The sequence below is a fragment of the Triplophysa dalaica genome, chromosome 14 (assembly GCF_015846415.1).
Source record: "Triplophysa dalaica isolate WHDGS20190420 chromosome 14, ASM1584641v1, whole genome shotgun sequence".
NCBI classification, from domain to species: domain Eukaryota; kingdom Metazoa; phylum Chordata; class Actinopteri; order Cypriniformes; family Nemacheilidae; genus Triplophysa; species Triplophysa dalaica.
The window spans coordinates 3,450,106-3,470,112 of record NC_079555.1 but is presented as its reverse complement, the minus strand read 5'-3'; the positions used below and the strand labels follow the sequence as shown (position 1 = coordinate 3,470,112).

General features: G+C 38.2%; 3 protein-coding genes across 3 annotated transcripts; all 3 read right to left on the bottom strand.

Annotated features, from left to right (window-relative positions):
• Nucleotides 1–427: 427 nt before the first annotated feature.
• cpt1b (carnitine palmitoyltransferase 1B (muscle)) lies at nt 428–7,920 on the bottom strand. Its single transcript, XM_056766195.1, has 19 exons — nt 7,614–7,920; nt 6,420–6,581; nt 6,179–6,318; nt 5,645–5,816; nt 5,419–5,520; nt 5,166–5,303; nt 4,997–5,074; nt 4,234–4,341; nt 4,029–4,113; nt 3,757–3,952; nt 3,482–3,667; nt 3,208–3,313; nt 3,006–3,122; nt 2,671–2,835; nt 1,567–1,701; nt 1,198–1,350; nt 997–1,110; nt 786–878; nt 428–708 (listed from the first exon to the last, which is right to left on the bottom strand). Exons 2-19 carry the CDS (start codon nt 6,558–6,560, stop codon nt 625–627), a joined length of 2,313 nt encoding a protein of 770 aa, XP_056622173.1. The 5' UTR covers nt 6,561–6,581; nt 7,614–7,920; the 3' UTR covers nt 428–624.
• Nucleotides 7,921–9,651: 1,731 nt separating this feature from the next.
• LOC130435886 (kelch-like protein 42) lies at nt 9,652–12,822 on the bottom strand. The gene is made up of 5 exons (XM_056766751.1): nt 12,725–12,822; nt 12,387–12,629; nt 10,760–11,482; nt 10,098–10,398; nt 9,652–9,992 (listed from the first exon to the last, which is right to left on the bottom strand). The coding sequence occupies exons 1-5, from the start codon at nt 12,746–12,748 to the stop codon at nt 9,652–9,654; spliced, it is 1,632 nt and encodes a 543-aa protein (XP_056622729.1). The 5' UTR covers nt 12,749–12,822.
• Nucleotides 12,823–13,004: 182 nt separating this feature from the next.
• On the bottom strand, nt 13,005–19,749 carry chkb (choline kinase beta). Its single transcript, XM_056766899.1, has 11 exons — nt 18,642–19,749; nt 18,375–18,483; nt 17,935–18,048; nt 17,523–17,656; nt 16,822–16,926; nt 16,232–16,290; nt 15,898–15,982; nt 15,686–15,794; nt 14,883–14,977; nt 14,687–14,768; nt 13,005–14,413 (listed from the first exon to the last, which is right to left on the bottom strand). The coding sequence occupies exons 1-11, from the start codon at nt 19,073–19,075 to the stop codon at nt 14,357–14,359; spliced, it is 1,383 nt and encodes a 460-aa protein (XP_056622877.1). The 5' UTR covers nt 19,076–19,749; the 3' UTR covers nt 13,005–14,356.
• Between the last annotated feature and the right edge of the window lie 258 nt (nt 19,750–20,007).

The following is a 20,007-nucleotide window of genomic DNA, read 5'->3' as shown; positions in this document are numbered from 1 at the left end:
GAGTTCCAGGTAAGAGAAATAAACCCGATGAATGGAAAACAAGGTTATTTTTCTAACCCCATTTGCTTTAACCATAAATGTTTATGTTATGTTTTAACAATTCCTTTCATAAAACAAGTGTTTATTAAAAAAAAAAAAAAAAAAACATTAATAAAACAATATAGTGCTACAAGTATTGAACTAATAAACTATCAGTGTATACATTCATTGTGTGTGTGTAGTTGCCGTACAAACAAATGTAATTGTAATCTAAACTAATTGTGTACCTCTTAGTTTACAACTGCTACACCTAACATATACTTTAACTAAAAAGTGGGAAACTTTTGTCAGTCCCAAGTAGTATTGAATCTCTAAACCTGTAAACTGATATTAGTATACTTAAAAATGTACGTCTGTATACTTTTTTCCACAAGGAATCTTTGCTGTGTACAACTTATAAATATACCTTTATTTAAAGACAGGGCAGGTTGAACATTTAAAAAAAAAAAAAAATTGTGCACAAATTCAATATTTACAGCCACATGACAAAGAAAAAGAAACCATACATGCGAAAATCATCAGGAATTTAAAATAAATACATTGGATATTCATTTAACAGTTTCCTTGCACATGAAAGTCAAGGGTTTATATCTTCTTATCGTTCTGGTTGTACAGAGATCTGATGTCCAGCATGGCCCTTTTGATGTTCTGCCCAAAGCGATACGAATCCTGCAGACAAAGCAGCTCACATCAGGATACCGTTTTTGTTTAGCTATACAAGTATTGAAAAATAATGCAAATCTTACTGTTTCTGGACTAGAGATCTTGCTGGAAATGTGAAAGGTGATGAGGTTTTCCCCAACAATTATGTAAGAAACGCCATACCCGTCATCGGCGACCTGCATATAAAATTATTATCTATACTTGATGTATATTGATCAAATATGATCTATAATCGTTGTCTTAGGCTGTTGTGATGACATGCAGTGTGCAGCTGGGGGTGTGCGTGAGACTCACAGGCCCAAATCCTCCACCCGCTCCAACATATTTGGGAAACTTCTGAATGTCAATGAGGTTAAGCTGCTGCTGAGGGGTCTGACTGGTGGAGAGACGCCAGGGTTCTGACAAAACCTGTCGAACAAAGTTGACCTTGAAGCTTTAGAAGGAATAAACCGGTATGTTTGTTGTATTTATAGCTTGATTCAGACTTGCACACACCTGTTTGAGGAAGGGTGAGTCTATGCCCATTACTTTAGACACTATGTACAAGCAAAAGAGATGCCGGTCAATACCAGCTCCAGTCATGGCCAGACGGTACATGTTCTGATGTTTCTCTGCGGCTTGATGGAAGAGCGCTAACCTCTGCTCTTTCTGTTAAAGAAAAGGAGCCAAACATGTGATAAATAAAAACAGAAGTGCATTTCAACAGGACTATTTTGAAAATCAGGATAACCACTGATACAGCTTATTTTTAATAAATACGTTTCTAGGTGTGGAAAAAGCAAACATTGTAATATTCAACAGGACCAAGCAAACTAAGTACTTTGTAAGCGTGAGTGTCGGTTCTGTATTTCACATTGGTCTCACCGTGATGTTTTTGTCTTCCATTGCTCGGACAAACATGGCGGACTCGCAGGTGCAGGAGCGGACGGTTTCTGTGCGCCCCTCGCGGAACATGCGTGTCATTGACGACTCATAAGTGAGACAGAACTCCCCTTTGTCCTGTTTTATTCAAAGCATACGGAAGAACTGCATCAAACACTTTCACAATACTAAGATCAAGGTACTACTCGTCATTCAGTATAGATAGGACATTAATGGAACTGTTCCATAAGTCGCATTGAGCCGGTAGTGTCTGGTTATTAGTTATGGGTTTGGTAATCTCAGTTTGAAACATAAAAATGCATTAAATACAATAGTTACTCTTAGCGGAAGATCAAAGAAGTTATGTCGGGCACGATTCATGATCCTGGACGGTGACCATTCCCTGTATTCTCCCTTTGGATTCACATTATAGACTACCAAAGATGAGAAGTAACCGATACAAATATGAATTTGTCCCCTGTGCCATCCGTCTGCTAAATGATGGCAATTCTTAAAGTAATTTATTTTTCATCTTATCCAAATATGTTTTGAGGTATTTATGTCTAGGAATGTATTGTGTGAGTCTGCTGTAATTTTTCTTGCTTTCCGCTGCATCCAAATCGTCCGCCTGGGATTTTAATAAAGCTTGAACTTGAACAATATAGAACACAGTCCTGGATCAATGAGTTTTGTAATAAACATAGATCTGTATTCTTTACTTATAAGTAATCCTTGAAGAATCGGCAAAATGTGACCGAAATTTTGTTTCTGAATCGGCAGAGCATAAATGTAACATTAAATACATATTTAATACAATATATTGACCCTTGACGACAAAACCAGTCTTAAGGGTCAATTTTCCGAAATTGAGATTTTTACATCACCTGAAAGCTGAATAACCAAGCTTTCTTTTAATGTATGGTTTGTTAGAATAGGTCAATATATGGCTGAGATACGGCCGTTTAAAACTCTGGAATCTGAGAGTGTAAAAAATATATAAATATATAAATAATTATACTAAAAAAGTACCCGTGCTACTTATAAGCATTAAACACTTACAAGCACAACCGTGTGTGTGTGTGTTTGTACTCTAAGTGTAAAACGTACCCTGTAATAAGCTAGCTGCAGTGCCAGCTGGATAAAAGCATCTGGACTTGTTCGACATTTCTTTATCAGGCCCTTCCCGAATTCAGTAAACAAACAGCCGTGGAAATCCACATCATCAGCAATTCTCTTAGCGACCTCATATGAACCTTCAATTATCTCCTGGCACTGAGAGAAACTTGAATCATTTATCAAGCATGCATGCTGTAAATGTTCCTACAGTTATCAGGGAATGTAATAAATGATCTTGCATAAACAGGCCTAAAAGGGACTTTAGTCAGCCCACCGTCTTGAAAATACAAACTGTACTTGAAGTAAAGTTAAGGTCTAATTCATACTGCTTTCGGGATGTCCCACTGTAGTCTGGTAGGGGGAGCCAGGCCTTTGTTGACATCTCCTTTGCAATGTCCCTCCTCGGTATAACCAAGGTGAAAACAATCTGTGGCCAAAACATACTGAACAAGTAGTGCAAATGGGTGTTATTTCCAAATGTGCTATTTTAATATAAAATGTTTGCGTTATGAATTATTTTGTGTTTACCTCCCACATATGCCCAACGATGGGAGCGTCAGCCCATGAATGCTCAGTGTTGATGCCCATTTTACCATTCTTGTAGACAATCAGATTGAATGATTTATCGAACCACCTGAGGTTGGAGAGAAGCTTGTCGTGAGTGTATATGTGTATCGTGATTTAAAGCTGTACAGGTGAGCAACGATTAGGTCAATAAATTAGGTAACCAACTGGTGTCCATGCCAAGTGTACACCAAGTGCCAGATTTGAGGAAGAGGTTAGGGTTAAATTTAGGGCCTACCTGTCATAACACTTTCCATGAAGTAGAGATTTGGCATAGAGGTCCAGGGACCGCATGTTCTCTGGATCATATCCATGCGCATCATCATCCAGGGTCATAAAAAACGATGCCGTCTCAATGGCTTCCAGTGACGCCTTGTTGACGCCCTCATTGAAGTACTTTAGACGTGCCCTTGCCCAGGGAACCCTGCATGTAATAAATAAGATGCTCATATTTCAGTTCATTTCAAGTGTTAAATTCTAGTAAATCGTTTCAATACTAGTTTGTAGATCTACCTGTTCCCGGCCGTAAGTGCAGCGAGTTTCAGTTCTCCCATCAGAGGTTCAGACTTGTCGTCCAGTATGCGCTGAAACTGCTGCTCAAGCTCAGAGGGCCAAAGGTGACGCCCGCCATAGTAAAGCCAAAGCTTAAAGAACCGCCCTCGATGATAGACCACCAGATGCTTCCTGTCCTTCAGGTGCTGCACAAAATCTGACAACACAATAACAAAACATCTGTATAATCCCACAACATGAAGGTTTATGTCAAATAATAAAAAAGTCATTACCAGTTTCAATGCCAGGGATACGGGTGGTATTAAACATTCTTTCATACTGAACAGAGCACATAGGCACAATGCCAAGGGCCATCAGCTGAGAGAAGAGGACAGAGAGCATGATGGGAGAGTGGATAAACATTTCGTTGGTTTGGTGTTTTAAGGTGGTGGATGGGAACTTATAAAAACCAGTTGTGTGTTGTTTATTTATGTGTACCGGGGTAAGTTCTCCTCTCTCGAGTTTACGGCGGTATTGCAGCATAGCGTGCACAGCGTTAGCTGCTCTTGCAGCCTGTCTGTGTGTAGGGATCACGTAGAGTAAATCCTGACAGACAGAAAGAGAAAATACAAGGATATAAATAACAAAGTACAAAGCAATGGAATCTGGGTATGTTTAGGAAAGACACGCCACGCGAGGTCACTGTTTGTTCCCTCAGTTGATCAGCAGGTGGCGCGATTGGATTTGTTGTCATTGTCTCCATGAATTTTGTCAGTGATGATTTGTTTTTGTTAATAAGTTAAACCTTATTTTCCGAGGAAACAGAATTAACATTTTTGCTAAAAAAACAAAAACAATAAAAACCATGAAAGAAATTCTAATGGATGTAATGGTTATGTGGTGTATCGTATTGCTTTTAATGGTCTCTGTGGGTCTCTACCGAATTGTTTTGGGTTCTACTGGTGAGGTGTTATTTGGCAGATGGAAACAAGTTGAACGGCATTAAATTCAACTTGAATATGGCCTAAAACACACTACATAACACTAAAATAACATAATAATTGTTATTTTACCAGGATAGTCCCATTGAGATGTAAATCTCTTCTTCCAAGGAGTCCTTGCCAATGGTATTTGTGATAGAAACTACTAAAATCTGTATTGCATCTGCCAACCTCCTTGTTTTAATATGGATTCAAACCCTAGAAATGTTGCATTATTGTTGCAGGCATAAGACTCATCCCGTGTGAAGCTCTCTGCCCACCATTGTGTAAAAGTTGCTGTTGACCATGATGGGACCCCTGCCTTTCAGGTAGATATACTCCTCCCACCAGTCGCTCACCTGTCAATACGCAAAAACAGACCTGTTATTATTAAAGTTATATCACTAATGTATGTTCCACGCGTGTAAACGTCTGGTTTTGTTTGCTCACGTAATTGGTTGCCCACCAGGACTTGAGTACAAGGTATTTTTGAAGTTTGGGTGCAGGATCCTTTTTGAAATCATTAGCAACAACCTCCATCTGTTTATACTGCTCATCGTCCAGAAGAGGTCGAACCGATTCCAAATACTGAAACAGTTAGCAGACGAGTGACTACAAAATCAAAAATTAATCTCAGGCGATATTTCATCCCTCTTGTCTTTACACACACACAAATAAGATGACCATTTATAGCTGTTCTTACCCTACTGATCGTATCATCAATGCTCGGTACAGGCAGACGGGGGAGAGATGCCTGAAAACTGTACAGTAACGGTCGCCGGCCGGAAAGCAGCTTCACAAGACTCTGGAATAGAAATAGTCACTTATCAGGTTTCAGTGTTTGGAGCTGAATACTTTTATTTGCCAAATCGTTTTCTGTTTATCAAATCGATTGTATTATTTTTATTTATGCTACAGATGCAACGTACCAGCCAGACTTTAGTGAAGGAGCTCATTTTGCCGTGTGACTCAAAGATCCAGCTGTGATAAGACAGAAGAGCTTTGAGGATGTAACGCATCAGCAGGATGAAGGAAAACCACACAGCTGTGGCAAACAGGATGGCGCTGAACACCGTCTGTGTCTGAACCGTCATAAAGTTACTACACGACAAACAGGTAAAACGGACGTTAAATATAGGCCAATCTTTATGTATGTATAAAAAATGTCTCATGTATCTGCAGAATCTGCTTTAGGTCAATACACACACTTTAAATGCAATTTCAGGCATCATTCTTTTAGACAAAAATGATGTATTTTAAAATGATTTGTATTACAAATTGTGTTAAAATAATGTGTTTAAATTATTATTTATATTTTGAAATTATCTTTTGCATGTCATAAGCATGCATCATGAATATGTTTCTAAGCTGTTCCGGTTATGAATGACACACCCGTCGGCTTATGCACCTGTATTTACATGTAACCATGATGGTTATAGGATCTAACGTTTCCATGTCCTTACCTGACTGGTATAGATGTCTTGATCTTGTCGATCATGCCCATGGAGGGATCGATCCTGGCATACATAGTGCTCATGATCGCGATGACTACTATTAACCAGCTGGATGGACTGGCGGGGTATACGCCTGTAAGAACACCGTTCTACTCAAAACAACAGAAAATGACAAAGACAATGTAAAACACCACCTCATCATCTGTATGAAGATGTCAGTTTTTTTTAAGTTTAGATTTAATGTAGATACCTTAAAGCGGATGGCACGTTTTTTCCATGATGTGACTCCAGACAGGTAAATGTGTCTCAGCACCTCACGGCTCAGCTGAAGGTCAATCCCATCAGGTGTGACTGTGAACTGAAAGCCCACGGCCTGATGCGCTTCTGCCATTATACAGGCTTAAAGCACAACCTAATGAAAGAGACGCGTCATATTAAATATTATACATGTGTTTTGGGGAAGTGGTAAAAAAACATTTGATTGAAAAGTTTTAGGACGTTTAAACTTTGCTGTGGTTGAACACAGGTTTATGTTGGTTTTGGACCCTTAATGCCATGTTCATTTACGTCATGTTGAAACCAAGGGACGACTTCCTGACTTTCGTGACCTGTTTGTGAAGGTCAGGGATTAATGAACTAGAGAATTACTAGAATCTTCTCTGTTATTTAACTCCAGGCATCACCCTGTAACATGTTTTCTTTAGTCTCTTTTTAAGTTTTTAAGGTTTGACTAAATGACGAAAGGGTTAGTTTAAATCCCAATCTCAAAGAAAACTATACAAATGTGTCACTCATAAGTCACCGAGTCCATTTCTGCTGTGACACGCAACCAAGCTTGTGTTTCTTTTTCCATGTCATATGACTTGACTGCTGGCACAAGAAGTGGGGCAAAGTTGAATGGTCAGAAATAACATAGTAGCACATCTGAGAGGTGAGCGATGAGGTTTCTGTGACACGGGCCAAAACACACGTGACATCAGACGCACGGTCAAAGATTGGAGATTTTGCACTTTTATATATATCTAAACAAGCAGAATTTACATATAATATACATACAGATTTGATATAAAATCAAACAGAATATACAAAAAACTGTATGTCAGATATTGTCTGTCAGAAAATACATTGTTTCAACATTATTATTACATTAAATTATATAACATTTATTTGTAACAAAATAAATAGGCAAATAATAATTATAATAACGCACTAAAATAAGAATTAAATTATTTAAGATATTCATTTCAAAATTATTTATTTAAAACGTAAAGCTTAATAAAGCTTAATATTTCTTCATTTTTATTTATTTAAAGTTTTAAGGGTAGTTAAAAACACTGGCTGCACGTACCGACACAAAGAAAATCAAACATGATGAAGCCTATAAATCATTTTCAGCATTAATGACATGGCAGCGTTAATAAAGTGTCAAATAATGTTGCAGTACCTTTAAAGCAGTGTGTTGTTGTAATTGTGGTTAGAACGTCCAGTTTTCTATCAGTATGGCTGGAATGTCCTTTATGGTATTCAGCTGTTCTTCAGGGGAGCTCCTGTGTCCTTCAATCGAATCCTAAACTCGACTGAAGGAATCTGTGAAGAATCTGTCACTCACTCACTGTTTAGCTTCTCTTTTCCCCTCTCTCATTTTCTTTGTTTTGGTTGTTCCCTTCAATGTTTTGGTTTCTTCCGTTGTGATCTAGAAAATCATCTAGTACCTGCCCCTGTCGTTTAGTGATACTCATAACCTCTCTCTCTCATCTGTGTGTGTAACTGGATACGCTCCGGGCCAAGTTAAACTTGTGGCAGTAGAGTCAGTACACACTGTGTGATCAAACACAGGCCCGAATCTCAACAGCTGGAAATATCCCAGGGGAAGAGTTTCAGAGGTCTTGTGTACATATAGGGATATGTCTGCTTAGGGCCGATTCACATTTTGCTCTCTTTTGATGAAAATATTTCAACTTTCAAGAATAAGGCACGAATAGGAAGGTCATGTGACAAGAACCAACCAACAATCTCAGGGAAGATGGAGACACGGATAATCACAGGATAAATAAATCTTTAGTTATTGGAAGGTATTTTCAGTGCGAATAATCCATTTATCATTTTTTTATATCTCCTAGTCTCAACAGCTAGTGTGGCCCATGGTTGTTTAGCCATGACAGACGCCATGATTCAGATTCATTCTCTATTGTCCTCAAAGAGGAAATTTGTTTCCACAGACTGTAACAATTTCACAACCACAATACACATAACTTCCTACCAATTTCATACAGACATCTCACCACCGAGTACAAAAATATATATATATCATTTACACCAGAAAGACAATAAGTGCAAATACCACACACATCCAAAACTGACTATATGACCCAAGGGCATAGGATAAAGCATTGGTTAAGAGGATGCCTCAAGTTCTTTATATTTGCCCAGCGAATGATAGAAGTTTCTTGCTCAACTCCTAGGCGCTTTGGAAAAAAGGAGAAAGTAATGGGGCTCGCAGTTTTTAGGACGCAAAATGTTCATGTTAATCGCCCCTTAAATGTCTTTCTTATTTCATAGTTCTCAGCAGTTTTTGCTGTTGATGGACACCTGAATGGAGATGGTGGTCTAGTGGGTTAAACCACTGAACTGGTCAATCAAAAGGTTGCTGGTTCGATCCCAGCAGCCACCACCAGTGTGTTCTTGAGCAAGACACTTTACTCCATGTTGCTCCAGGGGGATTGTCCCTGTAATAAGTGCAATGTAAGTCGCTTTGGATAAAAGCGTCTGCCAAATGACTAAATGACCTGAGTAAGGCCGACCATCCTGGAAATTTGTGTTAAACTAGATTTTAAAAATGAAAATGGTCCTTGAAAAATCTGTTGCCATGATGTTGGTATGTAGTGGCTGTGATTTGCGTTCTGATGTTACTCGGGCATACAAGGGTTTTTTGAGTGGTTTCTTGACCCGGATTCATACTCTTTATTATTATTATTCTTTATATGGGATCAAAAATCATAAGTTTGATCAATAAAAAAAAAACACCACTTCCTACATGATTTGAGCTATCAAAGTTATAGTTCATCCAAAATTGAAAATTCTGTCCTTATTAACTCACCATCTTGTCATTTTAGACCTGTCTGACTTTCTTTCTTCTAGAGAGCATAAAAGAAGAGATTTCGATGAAAGTTGGCAACTGAACACCAAAGCCGGCACCAAAACCAAAACCAATGCAAGCGAATGGGTGCTGGTTATCACCATTCTTCAAAATATCTTCATACAGGTTTACCATGACAAGAGAGAGAGTAAATGATGACAGAGTATTTTCATTTTTGGGTGAACTAACACTTGAAGTCTATAGAATTATACACATTGTTTATCTGTATAAAATAAATATACAGAAAAATCATCACACGACAGAATGTGTTCTCAAATTCTTTTATTTGAAACTTAAGTGTTATGGGTAGTTACTAACATCAATAAAGAGTATAAATAAGAGATGCTCAGAAGCAGAGATGAAAGAGGCTCTCGTAACAGGTGGAGACCGGAAGTGAAGCAAGTGCAGAGAGAGAAAGAGACTGCAGGTTCACTTTAACAATAGAGTAGTTTGTTCCAGACATGTAGAGATCATTATGAAGAATGGTGCCCTGCCCGATGAAGGTGCTCTTTTCCATCGCTCTGATTTGACCCCACTTTTTAGACTCCACACAGAATGATGTTACGATGGTTTCATAATTGTTTCCACCAATCACAATCAACTGACCATCAGCAGCTCCCAGGAAGTGGAGACTTGGGAGGTCTGCGCTCGATCGGGTGAGTGTGGGGAGCAATTCGCACCAGTAGTCTGTGTGACAAGGAAAGAATAGTGGGATGTTTTAATGGATAAAATATCTGCCATAATATACACTGGAGATATGAAAATAAATACATGTACCATCATGTACTCCACCTTGTCTAGTATCGTAGCGCAGAACCAGTTTTTCTCCCGTTCTCGCGATGTTCCCCAGTACGTAGAGGCAGTGTCCCAGGCTGGTGGTAAGAGGGGAATCGTGGGAGAGAGATAGACTAAACTGGAAGTCTGTCAGAGGGATGGAAGAAACAAATGACCAAGCATCCGTCCACGGATCATACACCTCTACAGCGGTGTACACACTTGTACTGGAGTCAGGAGTCACAAGTGAATCCAGATACCAGCCCCCAACAGCGTAGATTCGTCCTTCACACACTGCTGCACTGAAGTGACGTCTGTGCTGAAAGAAATCACAGACATCCATCTTTAACCCAGAAATATGATGTGAAAGTGATTTTATTGTTGGACGTTCTATTGGGTGAGTATATGGCAGCATTAAAGGGAAAGTTTAACGCGAAATGAAAATTATTTGATTATAAACCTGCATGACTTTGTGTGCAGAACACAAAGGTAAACTATAGAGAAAAATGTTGGTAACCAAACAACATTGACCTCCATCTACTTCTATTGTATAGACACAAATCCACTGATGATTTCTCAAAATATCTTCTTTTTGTCATATATAAAGGTTTTGAAACACATGAGGGTCTTTTGGGGTTGAACGATCCCATTAACAGTCATGAGATCCGTTATATCCATACCTTGATTAGAGGAGCCATCGACACCCACCGATGAGTGAGAGGGTTGTAGCGGAAGGACACCATCTTGAATTCGTAGCCTTTTTTCACATGGTGTCTGTACCCCCCGATGACATACAGATAATTATATACCACCGCTGTAGTAAAACACCACTTATCTGCGCAAAAAGGCAGATCTATGAGAGGACTCCATTTCCCATAATCCCCTTCTTCAAGCCTAAAAAGCTTCCGGGCAGCATCTGTTTCCGGGTCGCTCCATGAGGTCAAGTTCTCCTTCCTTAAGCAGCATAACCGTGGAGTTCCATTCGACCTTAATCTGAGAACCTTAGTGTGAAGATGCTCATCCAAGCCTTTACTGAGGTGTGGAAGTTCAAGCAGGTGCTTGCTCATGAAAGTTAGAACAGTCTCTTGAAGTTCCACAATACACAGTTCTTCAGCCAGCTGTAGGTAACTCGGACAGTTGTGCTCCGTTAGGGCCTGAGAGAGGGTGATCAGTAGATGATCAGTGAAGCTGGACGCCAGCAGGTAGCTACTCACTCGCAGGTGTTCCTTTAGAAGGTCTTCAGGAACACAGAATCGCTGAAGGAAGCAGAACTCCAGGAGGTTGTGGAAGACCAAAGAAGGAACGTGTTCTAGATGCACCAGCCATTCAGACATCTCTTTCATACAGGAGTGGGACAAAGCCCTGAAATACTCGCTGCAGTCTGCTAGCTTCTCCAAATCCACCTGAAAGTAAGTCACAGTAGATGTTTGTGCATACCAGGATTTTAGAAAGTCTACGGTTTTTGTGTATTGCTTGTGCTGGGTTGTTTCAACCAAAGGTTGGGTAATTATTGGACAAACCCCGTTTTGGTGTTCAATTTAGCATATGTCCAGATTTGACCCAGTATTGGGTCAAAACAGCCCAGCTTTGGTTTATCTAAACCCAGAGTTTGTGTTTGTCAATATTTTACCCAATTATGCACTGTAAAAAAATCTGTAGACATTACAGAAGTAGTTTGCCAGTAATTTACTGTAGATTTACAGTAAAGCAAAGTAGCCTCAAGCAAAGTATTCTGGGGAAAAGGTTGATGGGGATTTCTGGTTCCCAGAATACTTTGGTAGTTTATTCTGTAAAGATAAAGACTTGTTAATGTTTAATGTTCATTTATCTTTGATCAAATTGTTGTCAGAGTCAATAATATAAATATATGTAATTTTACAGAATTTTTCTATTATATTTTTAAAGATTTTCAGGGTAAAATGTATTTTTGCAACAAGTTGTTATGTAAAACGCAAAAATTACAGAAAAGACTGCAAATTTACAAAAAAAACCGAGATATGTAATTTTACAGGGAAAAACTTTATTTTACAGTTTATTTCTGGCACAGCAACTGGCCGATTTTTCTATCTTTTACAGTTTATTTTTTAAATACGATCAAAAACAAAAATTCCTTAATACAACACATTTTCAATAAAATTTGGGAAAACAATTTAATAAATATTCTTAAATCCTATAATTTTACAGGGAAAACTAATATTTTACGATACAATCCTTTTTTTCCAGATGACATTATATTTTTATTATCTACAGTAAATTTTTGTGACAGTGTGGATTAAAGCAAGCCCAGCTGCAAGTGTCGATACTCACTTGGAATGTATGGGTGCTGGTTTTGACCATCACCATTGGTCCGTTGCTCTGGTGTCGATAGGTCCTGTAGTCTTGATGTGTTCTCCAAATGTCCGACTGTTGGTTTTCAGGCTTGTGCTTTATGAGATCAGGATCTGCTTGTCTGAACTCAGACCAGTTTAATCTGCTGTTGAAACGTCTCCGAACCCATTTTAAACATTCCTTACGCCATGTACACAAATACATGAAGACAGCAGCTATAACCTGACAAAAACCAGCCATGTTGTGATTTTCTTATGCCTTTACAGCCGTAATTTGAATCAAGATAAAACTTTCCAGACTAACATATTAAAGCAAACCTGAGTTGCAATACGTTTCGTCATTCCCAGGCAGATGGACAAATTTAGCTTCTGTTTCCTTTGATTGATCACGGATGGTTTTCAAAGCTCAATATGGCCTCCGTATGCCAGAGCGATCACAGTAGAGCTATTTTAGGGAATATACAGCTCAAGACTGGTGCATGGAAATACGAAACATAAGCTTGCTGGGTGTCTCTTTTGCTACACTGGAACATTAAAAGAAAAATTTGACATGTGCACATATAGCAAGACGTTAATGTATTCTTCCTAATAAACAAAGCATGGTTTAATGTATGCATTTATTGCAAAGAAACAAACAGATGAATTATAGCAGAGAGGCAAGTTTACAGTATAACTTAAATGACTGTGGAAATCTGCATTGGTTCTAACAGTGCCATTACATCTCAAATTAATATTCAGAATCACAGATTCCACAAGGAAGCATGTGTTTCAAGTCCAAAGCTCTCCTGGTCATTTGCAATGTGCTATATCCTGGAATTTAGAGATGCTTCTATGACAAGAAAATTAAAAAGATACATTCATTTAACAAGTGCTCCCGATACGATTCTGACAAAACATCAACAACCCTTAGCCAAAAAAAATGCAAGCTTCTTTATGATGTTACTATCCTATATTCATAGTTTCCCATCATCTTCTGCTAAGTTTCATTGACAAATTCCTTGCTTTGGATAAAATAATAAATGATAAATAAGCAAACAACAATATGAAAACAAACAAAGCAAATTAGACATTTGAGTTACAAACACAAGAATTTCAATATTTCCTGTTTTGAAACAAGGCATAACCAGAACAACGAGGTCATGTTAAATACACAACTTACAAAGAATTGTTTTTACAATAATACAATTCTTATCTGTATTTATCTGGAAGTGTAATTTCCTTCTTTACTGGTCAGAACGACACCTAAGAAACACATTTAGGTTCAAATAAAACATCAAAGCTACGAAAATCATAGCTAAGAACCGTTAATTCCAATTTGTGATAAGGAATATGTTAATTGCTTGAGTTGAAATATTTAACAGAAACAAAGCCATTCAACATACATAAACAGAATACTTTAGTCAGAATATGTGCCATTAATGAAACAAAATTAATTAATTAAAATAGACAATATTCACAGTATCCAAACACAAGAAAGATGATATTTTCAGTCATTGGAGAGGAAACATTAATTGAGTTTTAGTTGACTAGACAAGTAAAATGTTTAAGACCACTTGGACCCCTTACACAGTATTAATGATGGATGGATTAACTAATAAATAAGGTAACATAGATAATACACAAGCTGGATAAAATGTAAACAGTTATATGGTTGGTAAAGTTAACAAATAAATTAACTTAAAACATTATAGTTTGCCTTTATGAACAGTGCATTTTACTGTATCTGGGTCTTAGGTTTCTAACAGGTTCTTTTTCTGAAGGATTTTTTAATCACTTTTAACCATTTTTGCAAGTCAAGGCAGTGTCTCTTTGGACTTTTTCACCAGAATTAACCGCTCTGTTTAACAGCCTTAATCTGTGCCCTTTCCTTTACAGTTTCATTTAAAACAATAGCAGATTATAGAGATTAATACAGAATGTGATGTGCACACTTTAGAAGCGAGGAAGATTTTAAGAAATCAGTTTCTTCTGTTTGAAGTACGTGTCAAACCTGTGCTGTGCATAATCCTGAAGACAGACAAACAAACAAAACAGAGCAAAGACAAAAAGAATTGAAATCAGGTCACATGGCTTTATTCACAAAGCTTCAGATCAGTAGTGTGCAGGGATCATGTTCTGTACACACTGTTTCTCTTTATTATAAACACACTGTGATGCAAGGTGGTTAAGTTTGTTCATGGAGTTAACAAATCAATACATTTTTCACTATTTCTAACCACAGGACAGAAAAACAATATTTTTCGCATATTATTTTAAGAAAGAGAAAAGAGTATAGTTTACCATGTATCCAAACTCGATTTTGGAGATCTTAGCTTGTATAATGGACCACAAACCCCAGAGGAAATGGGACGCAAGGGCATACCTGAATTTGATAAATTGGAGAACAAACAGAGGTCAGTGGGACTAGATGAAAATGCAAAATATGGTGATGTTTTTATATACAAATCAAATACAAGGTGATGAACAAGATTCCTACCGGTTTGCCTCAATGATCATCTCCTCTTCTATCCTGGACTGATCCTCAAGTGCTATGTTTCCTCTTTCTGACAGATAGTGTCTGATAAAATATAACTGAAAACCAACAGAATAAGACACGGTAACAAAACACAACACAACAACAATACTGTTCTCTTTTACCATGACTATTGAGTGTATGGGCCATTTTAATATATTACTCTAATATCACTATATTAAACTATCGTCTTACTAACTTTATTTCTAATCAGACTTCATGTCAGGCAGTCCTCCCAGGTGATTCAATATCATACTATTAAATATTAATATTTTATTAGGCATCTGACCTCAGCTTTTCAATTTTTTTGTGATGACCTTTGACATACTTTTTGAGACATGTCAGTTCTACAACTTTCCACTAGGAGACAATTTTGTCACCATTGGGAATCTGCATTGACCGAACACAAATGCTTTTTTATGCATGTAAATAATAAATATATGAATGAATAACATTTTTTAATGAATAAATACATAATTAAAACCATCGGCATGTCAAATAAGCAACGAATGAATATCAAATACAGCTGTCCTTAATGTGTCTTACTGCAAGTGGAACCTTTTTAATGTCAATGACATGTATAATAAACTAAATCAAACCTGTTTTCCTACTCTCGGGTTTTAGTTTGCATTCTGTATTGTTTGAAACAAACGATTCGATTGATAAATTGGTCTATAAAATGATTTATGATTTTAGATTTCTGAGGTCTAAAGTTTTAGGACAATAAATGATAATGCGTTTTATGTGGGTGGATGAGTGTGACTCACTTGCTGTTGTCTGTTGGGATAATTTTCCACCTTTGCCTTGTAGAACGGCCACTGGTCATACGTGTAGTCATAAATCCATTCACAAAAATGATTCCCAAAATCAAAACCCCTGCACCGATCAGTTAAATTCATCGTTAATAATTAGCATTACATTTAATGTATATGTGATGTTGTGCTGCATTGCACAGTCACTAATTTTGAATATTCATTACCTGTAGTTATAGCTGCTGTATTCGAAGTCTATAAGCATAAGTTTATCCGTTGAATTTTCCCTGCCATCCAACATGAGGATATTCCCTAAAGAACAAAGTATGATTTTGTAGGTGAAAGGGCTGAAATGTTTCATAAGGATACAACACAACAGGCAGAACTGTGTCTGATTTGAGGGGGACCGTGTTGCAAATGCAAAGATTGTGGGTTGGAGTCACATGGGACCCAAAAATTGATGACATGTCCTCTAAACAATTTGCCAATACAGAAACTAAATGACAAGTGAGTGACATCACCGGCATGTGTGTGAGCGTCTGAGATGGAGAGAGATTTTACCTTCCTGTACATCATTATGGCAGAATACTACTGGTGAGGGAGTTGATGCCAGCAGTGACCTGAGGGACAGAATAAGAGAAATGATTAAATATTGTGATTTTTTTCTTCTTTTATAAACCTATTTAAATGACTGTTTCTAAGGTTTACACTGAACGAAACATACAATACTCTTCTAGGAAAAAAAACACGCACACAGGGCAGTGGTCAAGCAGGTTACTCAATCACACGTGTGTATTTGTGATTGACTAACCAAGCTGAGCATGCACAGAATGCCGCTTCCTAAAAGTGTTTCCTATCAGTGGTGCCCGTCATTGGGCTAAAGGTAAAATCACACACACACCCTTCATTCATTACAGGGCCTTGAGCTGGTCTTACACTGTCAGCAAAACACATAAGACCATCAATGAAATAATAGGCTTAGTAAATCCTGTCACACACGCACGCGCAAACACACACACAAACAATGTTAATAATTGTCACACTGCCGCATGATGTCTATAAAAAATTTTTTATCTAGTTGTTGTTATCTAGTTTGATAACATTTCATCCACCCGCCATCCTTTTTTTATTCCCCGTACCCTCTCTCTTACCTCAGACTCTCCAGTTGTGCTGGAAGATCAAACTTCATCAACTTGTTAAATTTCTTGACGTGAGCTTCACGCACAAATTTTATTGTCGTCACCTGTTCCATGTACCTGTTTGGAAGGTCGTACAGACATAAATCATTTCGAGACAGAAGCAAAACTACCAATATGGCCACAACATTTATATGACAAAGCATATTTGTTTAATTTTATTATAAAAACTACAATGTTGCCAAAGGTTGATTTTCATCTTTAAGCGATAGTCCACTCAAAAATGAACATTCTGTCATGAATTTCTCACCCTCAAATTGTTCCAAACCAGTTTTCATTTTTTTGTGCGACTAAACACAAAGATATTTGGAGGAATGTTAGCAACTGACAGTTCTGGGGCACCATTGACTACTATAGTAGTACAAATCTATTGCATATTTTGTTTGTTCTGTTGAACACAAAAGAAGATATTTTTGAGAATTTGGGAAAGCAAACAGTTCTGGGGCTCCTTTGAATACCATTTTAATTATCTTCTACTATAGTAGTCAATAGTGAAATTTCAGTTGCTAACATTCTTCCACATATCTTTCAGTGTCCAACAGAACAAACATTTTTTATACAGATTTAGAACAACTTGAGGGTGAGCAATTCATGCCATAATTTCAAAGTGGAGTATCTTTGGCGTGACCAGTAACACACATAAGGAAGTGACTCACCGATCAATGGTTCCAAACAGCCATTTAGGTTCCTTATTGAACGGCATTTCCATAGTGTGAAAACGTGCCATCTTACTGGCTATTTCTGCCGAAATCTCAGGGTACCCGAGCTGTGCGGTACACAAACGATTGCTCTGTGAAGCGGAGACAAAACAGGCTCATGACTCATACTTTGCATGTGTGGATAATGTCAAATGTTTTGTATGCATTTAAAGCATAAACAATCTTTTTGACCTCCAATGTAGAATTCACAGTACATTAAAAAGTAATAGTTCATCCAAAAATGAAAATCCCTCATCATTTACTCAACCTCTTGTATGACATTCTTTCTTCCATTCTTTTTGGGAAAAAACGTTTAATTTAAGTCTGATTTTACACTTCACGTGTTGGTTGCTAATGGTGCGAGACTTACAGGCAGGTACTGCTCTAAACGCCCTTCTGGGAAAATGCCGTAGAGACGTGGACCCAGCTCTCTTTCTGCTAAAATGGCAAACATCACGCTTTCCAAAACAAGAGAATCGACTCCCTGTGTATAGAAACACACAGATGCATATGAATAAACACAACAGAACACAAATGAATATGACAAATTTGGTAACATATACAATGTGGAGAGGGTTTGCTCAGTTTTGCATCCCCATATTTCAGTTGTTGGTCCTTTCACATGTAATGTGTACATTACACATAACATGTGTAAGCTTTCATGTAGCTCAGTGGTTGTGGGTTCGATCCCAGGGGATTGCAAATACCTATGTATAAATGTATAGGATAAAGCAATGTAAGTCGCTTTGGATAAAAGCGTCTGCCAAATGCCTAAATGTAAATGTACATTTCTGGGGGTTTGTGTGTCACCTGTAGAATGGCCCCGTAGATCCGCAGCAGAACTCTTTGAGGTTCAACACCCGCAGGCCGAACATTGTCGGGTAAACTGCACATGTACAGCAGGTTACTAAGACCGCCACTGCAGGTATAACAAAGATAATACGTGGGATTTAAAACATTTGTGTGCATTTTGTTTATATTTACAGAAACATGTATATTAGGCTTGTTAACATTTGCCTGAATTTAATTGTGAGTCGGTTGAGATTATATTAGACTTCATATAAACATTCTGCTCACCTGACTATCTTGATGCGAAAGTCATGCTCTGATATAGTTTTCCACGAGCCGGACAGAAAGTCACGGCACCAGATAAACGCCTTTCTCCTCGTATCCGGGTCCACATCCACGTTACGCCCGTCCTGATACGACTCCGCTTCCGAGTCATCGTCCCCGTTCGCTCGGGGACTTGCCGTCCTCGGGTAACTCTCATCGTTCACCATCAGCGAGTCTCCTCCGCCCGGTAACGTTACGTCCACCAGGTTACCCGAATCCGGGTCACCTGTCACGCGTTTGTCTAAATCCCCATCTCTATCGCTCGTGCACGTCATTTTATGACTTGACTGCATGATGTTGCCCACAACAGACCTAACGCTTCTTAAAGAAAGTGAGAGAACCGAGCTTCTATAATTGAATAACGTCACACCAAACCTAAACAAACGTGATCGAACCATAGGCTTGAACGTGCGTGGATGAGTGTCGCTAGCGCAGCGAAATAAATGTTGGATTTAGATTAACATTAAACAAAACGTACTGTTTCCAACGATATGTCTCTAAATAAGCGTAAAATATGCTTGTTGAAGGCTGTTAAACATCCTCTCACTACAACATGCTCTACTTCCTTGAGCGCAACTCCCCGTTATCGTTGTCATATCATCACAGAGACTGTAAAAGATTGACGTTGATTCTGGCCAATCAGATTTGGTAAACGAGGCAGTGATCCATATCTAGGACCGCCTTCTTAAGTACGGAGCGCTGATTGGTTGTATTGGCACGCCAATAGTTGTGGGAGTTTATTTATTTCAACGTCATAGGTTTTCTGCACAGTGGTCATACGCTGCATTGCAGGTGTTTTAATTTTAGCAAACCTTTCCTCTAAGGTGAACTTGGAAAACGGTGTTGTATAGTAAATGGCTGAATAGCATCTAAAATATGCTAACGTAACCTTTAAACATGCAGTTACACCATGTAGTCTAAATGCTATAGCATATTTGAATATAGTGATGATTTAGTGCAGTGTTAGTCTATATCCCGTATCAAATTTCCAGGATGTTACCACGTGATGCCATCACTTTACTGTACTATGGTATGATCTTTTTTTCAAATAAGGACATGCACCTAGATTAATTAGTCAGACTTTGCTCACATCTGAGGACAGTTATGTTCAATAAAGATTGTTACTATAAAGGTACTCACACAGACACGTCTCAGCGATGTTACCTTAAAACAACCTTCCTTGCATGCCAATCAATATCATTGAGACACATTATTAAATGTGGACTGCATATCTTGCGAGTACCTGCATTCTCTGCGGTTACCACTGGGGGCGCTCTTACACCGTCAGTAATGCTTTCAGCACTAATCGCTGAACAGCTCACGTGGGACG

Coding starts and splice junctions, on each gene's coding strand:
- cpt1b (XM_056766195.1), bottom strand. CDS start 6,560: ATGGCAGAAGCGCATCAGGCCGTGGGCTTTCAGTTCACAGTCACACCT. Junction 5,304..5,418: donor TTGATGATACGATCAGTAGG/GTAAGAACAGCT, acceptor TAACTGTTTCAG/TATTTGGAATCGGTTCGACC. Junction 3,123..3,207: donor TCGTTGGGCATATGTGGGAG/GTAAACACAAAA, acceptor CTACTTGTTCAG/TATGTTTTGGCCACAGATTG.
- LOC130435886 (XM_056766751.1), bottom strand. CDS start 12,748: ATGACGAAACGTATTGCAACTCAG. Junction 11,483..12,386: donor CCAGCACCCATACATTCCAA/GTGAGTATCGAC, acceptor ACTTACTTTCAG/GTGGATTTGGAGAAGCTAGC. Junction 10,399..10,759: donor CGATGGCTCCTCTAATCAAG/GTATGGATATAA, acceptor GATTTCTTTCAG/CACAGACGTCACTTCAGTGC.
- chkb (XM_056766899.1), bottom strand. CDS start 19,075: ATGGTTCGATCACGTTTGTTTAGGTTTGGTGTGACGTTATTCAATTAT. Junction 18,484..18,641: donor TTTCGCATCAAGATAGTCAG/GTGAGCAGAATG, acceptor TTATACCTGCAG/TGGCGGTCTTAGTAACCTGC. Junction 14,978..15,685: donor ATCCCAACAGACAACAGCAA/GTGAGTCACACT, acceptor GTTGGTTTTCAG/TTATATTTTATCAGACACTA.